Source organism: Rutilus rutilus (assembly GCF_951802725.1).
Source record: "Rutilus rutilus genome assembly, chromosome: 14".
NCBI lineage: Eukaryota > Metazoa > Chordata > Actinopteri > Cypriniformes > Leuciscidae > Rutilus > Rutilus rutilus.
In genome coordinates this window covers 6,738,921-6,744,685 of record NC_140219.1, presented here as the reverse complement: position 1 = coordinate 6,744,685, position 5,765 = coordinate 6,738,921, and the positions used below count along the sequence as shown (strand labels likewise).

Genomic DNA, 5,765 nt, shown 5'->3' with positions numbered 1-5,765 from the left:
GGTACATCTTTCACCTCATATCTAATGTCTTTATTCGAATCCAAAGTCATAATTTTCTTGGTAAATTCTATTACACATTACTATCAACCAAGTCTACGGCGAAAAACACTTCAAGTCAACGTGAAAAGTTAACCCATTTTATTTCCACTTGGTGCTGTTGGTCGAAAAGGAAAATAGTTTTAGAGGAACTACTGCACTAAAGAATCACCCAAAATAAGACAAGGAGTAAGTGTTATGAGAGTAAATAGGGTTCATTTTGATTTCATGTTGACTTTTCAGGTTAAAATGCCAGTGAAAAAAAGGAATGGGTCCTAAAACTTACAAACAAGTTCACATTTTTGCACCTCCAGTTCCATCGTCCCAAGGTCAATGGGGTTTTTGAATGGTATTTTGGTTAAAGGGATAGTTCGTTTAAAAATGAAAATTCTGTCATTAATTACTCAGCCTCATGTCGTTCCAAACCTGTAAGACTTTCGTTCATCTTTGGAACACAAATTAAGATATTTTTGATGAAATCTGAGAGCTTTCTGTCCCTCCATAGACAGCTGCACAACTGACTTAAATTCTTCAAAAAGTTCATAGAGATCGTAAAACTTGAGCGGTTTAGTCAAAATTTTCGGAAAATACTCGATCGCTTTATATGATGACCAGATTGAATTTAGGCTTTTATTCACTTATAAACATTCATCAGCCGACATAAACAGAAGCTCAAACGAACCTCTGTTCAATCTGTTCATCATATAAAGCAATTGTGTTCAGAGAATTTAAACCGCTCAATTCATTTGGATTAGTTTTACGATCTCTTTAGCATTTAAGTGTCAGTTGTGCAGCTGTCAATGGAGGGACAGAAAACTCTCAGATTTCATCAAAAATATCTTCATTTGTGTTCTGAAGATGAACGAACGTCTTACAGGTTTGGAACGAAATGAAGGTCAGTAATTAATGATAGAACTTTCATTTTTGGGTGAACTATCCCTTTAAATGCCTCAAATAAGCTCTGTGGTTTACACAATATACATATTTTTATGTTTTATTCTACCACATAAATACATCAGTAATACCCCATTCATGATTTTTTTTTTTACTTTTGCATGTCTTGAAAAAAGTGGTTGCTAACAAATGGCATAGTAGGACTACAGAGGTTGTCGTGGACATTAAATGTCATCACACAGGAAATATATTCGCTAATCGCTTTTACAGACTCGTTACGAACTATAACTCAAACTTATTTGTAGATTTTAATTAAAGATTGAGAGTTGTCAGAAACATGGTGTAGTTCGTTTATAGCCAAACTTTAGCTATTCAGACTATAAAACTCATAAACTTTTGTTCATATATGAAGATGATCTTAAAGATTGCAATTTCAGAAATTTCTGGGTGTAGACTTGCATTTTTATCTTTCTTTCTTTCTTTCTAACTAATTTTTCTTTCTTGTCTACCTAATCTTTCTTTCTTTCTTTCTTTCTTTCTTTCTTTCTTTCTTTCTTTCTTTCTTTCTTTCTTTCTTTCTTTCTTTCTAACTAATCTATCTTTCTTTCTTTCTTTCTTTCTTTCTTTCTTTCTTTCTTTCTTTCTTTCTTTCTTTCTTTCTTTCTTTCTTTCTACCTAATCTTTCTTTCTTGCTTTCTTTCTTTCTTGCTTTCTTTCTTTCTTTTTTCTTTCTTTCTAACTAATCTTTCTTTCTTTCTACCTAATCTGTCTTTCTTTTCTTTTTTTCTTTCTAACTAATCTTTCTTTCTTTATAATGAATCTTTCTTTCTATCTTTATAACTTTTCTTTCTTTCTAACTAATTTTTCTTTCATTTTTCTCATTTTTCTTTCTAACTAATCTTTCCTTTTTTTCTTTCTACCTTATCTTTCTTTCTTTTTACCTAATCTTTCTTTCTTTTTCTTTCTTTCTAATCTAACTAATCTTTCTTTCTGTCTTTCTAACTAATCTTTCTTTCTTTTTTCTTTCTTTCTAACTATTCTTTCTTTCTTTCTAACTTTTCTTTCTTTCTGTCTTTTTTCCTTTTCCTTTTTTCTTTCTTTGTTTCTTGCTTTAACTAATCTTTCTTTCCCTCTAACTAATCTTTTTTCTTTCTTTCTACCTAATCTTTCTTTCTTTCTTTCTTTCTTTCTTTCTTTCTTTCTTCTATCTATCTATATTTCTTTCTAACTATTCTTTTTTCTTTCTTTTTTCAAACTAATCTTTCTTTCTAATCTTTCTTTCTTTTTTCTTTCTTTCTAACTAATCTTTCTTTCTTTTTTCTTTCTTTCTAACTAATCTTTCTTTCTTTCTAACCAACCTATCTATCTATCTGTCTGATGGACTGTATTGCCTTCAAACTTTCTGGCTAGGCTTTTTCAAGCCAACTTAAAGTTTGCCAACAAACTTTTTTTTTTTAATCTAGTTCTAATATGGAATTGTATTGGAATGGTAAAGAATGTTGGTAGGTGACAGGAGGACCTCCACTCAAGGATAAAATATGATGAACAAGTCTAAGAACGTTCCACATATGGTTGAAATACTATCGTTGGCCTAGAAAGATAACATTCTGGGAGTCAGGACTATAAAGGAGAAAGGATGCCCTCCCTTCACTGTCAAACTCTGCAGCCACTCTGTGTGACTTCTTATCCCTCCTCGATCTCTTCCTTCATGTCTTTCTAGATCCATTGTTCCAAAACTCAATAAACTGATTTGGGCCCTTTTATCTATCTATTGAAGGATCTGATTGATGTGTGTTAAATTTTGACTCTTAGTGTTTCTTAGTTACCACTAATTGTGTGCTAACTGAGCTGAAGCTGTGCTGACTTGAGTGAACAATTTTGAATGCTAGTGCTTTCTAAATGACAACATGGTTTAGGCAATGAGAAATGAAGGGATCTGTGTGTAGAGTTTTGCAATGACGGTTCAACAAATCTGACTCATGTGTCAAAACAGGGAATAGTTTTAATAGTTTAGGGAAATGGGTGTGCTTTTTGATAAATGGCATTATGGTTTTGAAATTTTAGTTCAAAAGCCTGGTTATAGTGTTTAAGCAATCGAGAAAAACTAATATGAAACGTTTATGTATAAAAGTTACTGCAGGTTTTTGGAAAACTGATGTTTGTAAAGTGTTATTTCATGTATTACAATTGAATAATTAAAAAAAAAAAAGTTAAACAGTTGTCTTTGTTTCTTTTTATAGTTATTTACTAGTTTTTACTACCGAGACCTGATGAAATACAATCATTTGTACAGTTTTACAATAAATAGTAAAAGTGGACAACAAATTACAGTAAATTTCACAGTGTAAAGTAATATATTTTTATTGTATTAAAATATATTACTGGAGAAAAGACCATAACATTATTGTGTTAAATAAATGAAAGAAATAAATGTAAATAAATCAAGTTAAATGGTACTGTGAATATGAATACAGTATTTTTACTGTAAGTATAATTTATAACAGCTGCAAGTAAGTTACTGTAGTTTCTTTTTTTTTCTTTTCAGTGTAGGCTTTGCTGGTGGCAATGGACCGTGGCTGAGGGTACTTGACGCTGTTGTTGTCCTCCTCCTTAGGTGGGCAGGAGCTACACAGTATAACTCCTCCCAGGATCAGCAGTGCAGCTGCACCCCATCCAATATAGAGAGAAGCTCCCATCTCCCTTCTGTTGGCTGATGGGAACCAGGGGTTGTCTAAATCCCTGATGATGGTGATAGCTGACCAACAGACGGGGACCAGAACCAGCACTCCAGCGATGATGAACATTACACCACTAGCAATAGTCACTTTCACATTTGTGCTTTCAGCCTTGACAAAGCTGGTACATTTTCCACCAGCAGTTCCCAGGATGATCCCAAAGACGCACACAATGATGGCAATGACCACAAGTGCCCGAGCAGCCTGCAAGTCCTGGGGTAAGAAGGAGTCGTAGATTTTGCAACTCAAATGTTCTTTGCTTTGACCCACACAGCCCATCCACAAGCCCTCCCAGATGATCACATGAACGATTCCAAAGACTGCTGAAACCTTCCACATAGGAAGGGCACAAATCACAATAGTTCCGATAAAACCAATAATTCCTAGGGATATGCCCAGGATCTTTCGACACATAGACACCATGTTTTCTCGTTTGCTCGGTTTCGTTGGCTTGAAAGTGTTCGCTCCTCTCTTTATCAGAGAAATGACTTCTGTTCCCTTCAGAGTTTTAAGATTTTCTCAGACGAAGGGAGGAGTCCGAGTTGGATGGGCCTGAAACCAGGTTAAGGTAAATTTTCGAGCCTGACCAGATTCCTCAGAAGGGAGTGTTGATACTGTGGCTAGTTTCGATGAGATGCGGATCGGCAAGGAACTGAACAATGACCATGTCATGAAAACAAATGAGCCAAGTCATCAACCGAAAGGATTGGGTAGGTATTAACCATAAGTCTTGTTGAGACTTAAAAAAAGAAAAAAGTGTTTTGATGGCCAGATGAATTAAAGGTTTTTTGACATTATATTTTGGTTAGCTTTCTTTTCTTACTACTGTTAAAAACTAAACCAATGCTACACTGTTCATATGCATTTTTTTCCCTGTTTAATCCCTGGTACTTTCCAATTAAGTAGAATTCACAATACGATTACATCATCGCTTTTCCAAAAATTAAGAGAGAAATATTCTGACGTTTTGATGCTTAGCCTTCAGAATTTGCCATCAGATTTAAACTTATTTTTTAGAGAAAACATTGTGAAAGTATATTGAAAGTGTGCTGTTGCCCAAGAGTTTTTAAACTTGTATGAACTAGTGAGATATGCCTTAATTAATACCATCACAGTCTGAAGACATGATGCTAGTACATTATGACAAAAATACGTAATACACGTGACAAATGACAGAACAATACAAAAGGTATTATTGTAAGCATTTTGTATATTCCCATCCATAAAAGCTGTAATACGTACATTTAAGCATTTGGCCAACACTTTTATCCAAAGGGACTTGCTAAGATGACTGCATTTAAAGTATACATTTTTGCAGTTCAAACATTCCCAGATGAACACAGCCATGATGTTTCTAGCGCTTTGCTCTACTGTTTCTGCAACTGGAATACCAACATATAAAAGAAGATCATTTTACAGAATTATCTCTTTTCAGAAGATATTCATTGCTAGGGAGATAGAAAATGTTACACTATTAAATGTAAAAAATTGTTTTAGGGGGGGGAGGGGGGAATTAACATGCCTAAGACTTTTGCACAGTACTGTGGGTAGATGATACAACAAACAAAATGGCAAGAAATTATACAAAAATGCATGCTAACCATAAATTCCCTTACCTTAACCCTAAACCAACCATGACTGTAACAGGGGAAACAAGTTTTTAAAATGATTTATGTACAGATCCTTTCCAAAAAATGAGAATATCATGGAAAAGTTTATTTATTTGCATAATTCCATTCAAAACGTTAATCTTCCATAGATTATAGATTCAGGGCCCACAATTTAAACGATTTCAAGTATTTAGTTGTTTATTTGTCCATAATTTGGGCTTCCAGCTCATAAAACCCACGAAAACAGGATTTCAAAAAATTTGAATATTACATGAAATCACACAGTAATTACACAGTGATACCATGGTCACTGAACCAGGTTTTGGTTCTTTTGGCAGTGTGGGCAGGTGCGAATCCTGCTGGAAAATGAAGGAAGCATGAAGTGCTCTGAAAATGTCCTGGTAGACGGCTGCGTTGACTCTGGATTTAATAAAGCACAGTGGACCAAAGTCCTCTTTTCTGATGAGAGCAAATTTTGCATCTCATTTGG

At 34.2% G+C, this 5,765-nt stretch overlaps 1 protein-coding gene across 1 annotated transcript; it reads right to left on the bottom strand.

Moving 5' to 3' along the window:
• Positions 1-3,393: 3,393 nt before the first annotated feature.
• On the bottom strand, positions 3,394-4,430 carry LOC311304091 (claudin-like protein ZF-A89). The gene has a single exon (XM_084430959.1). It carries the CDS (start codon positions 4,086-4,088, stop codon positions 3,426-3,428), a length of 663 nt encoding a protein of 220 aa, XP_084287085.1. The 5' UTR covers positions 4,089-4,430; the 3' UTR covers positions 3,394-3,425.
• Between the last annotated feature and the right edge of the window lie 1,335 nt (positions 4,431-5,765).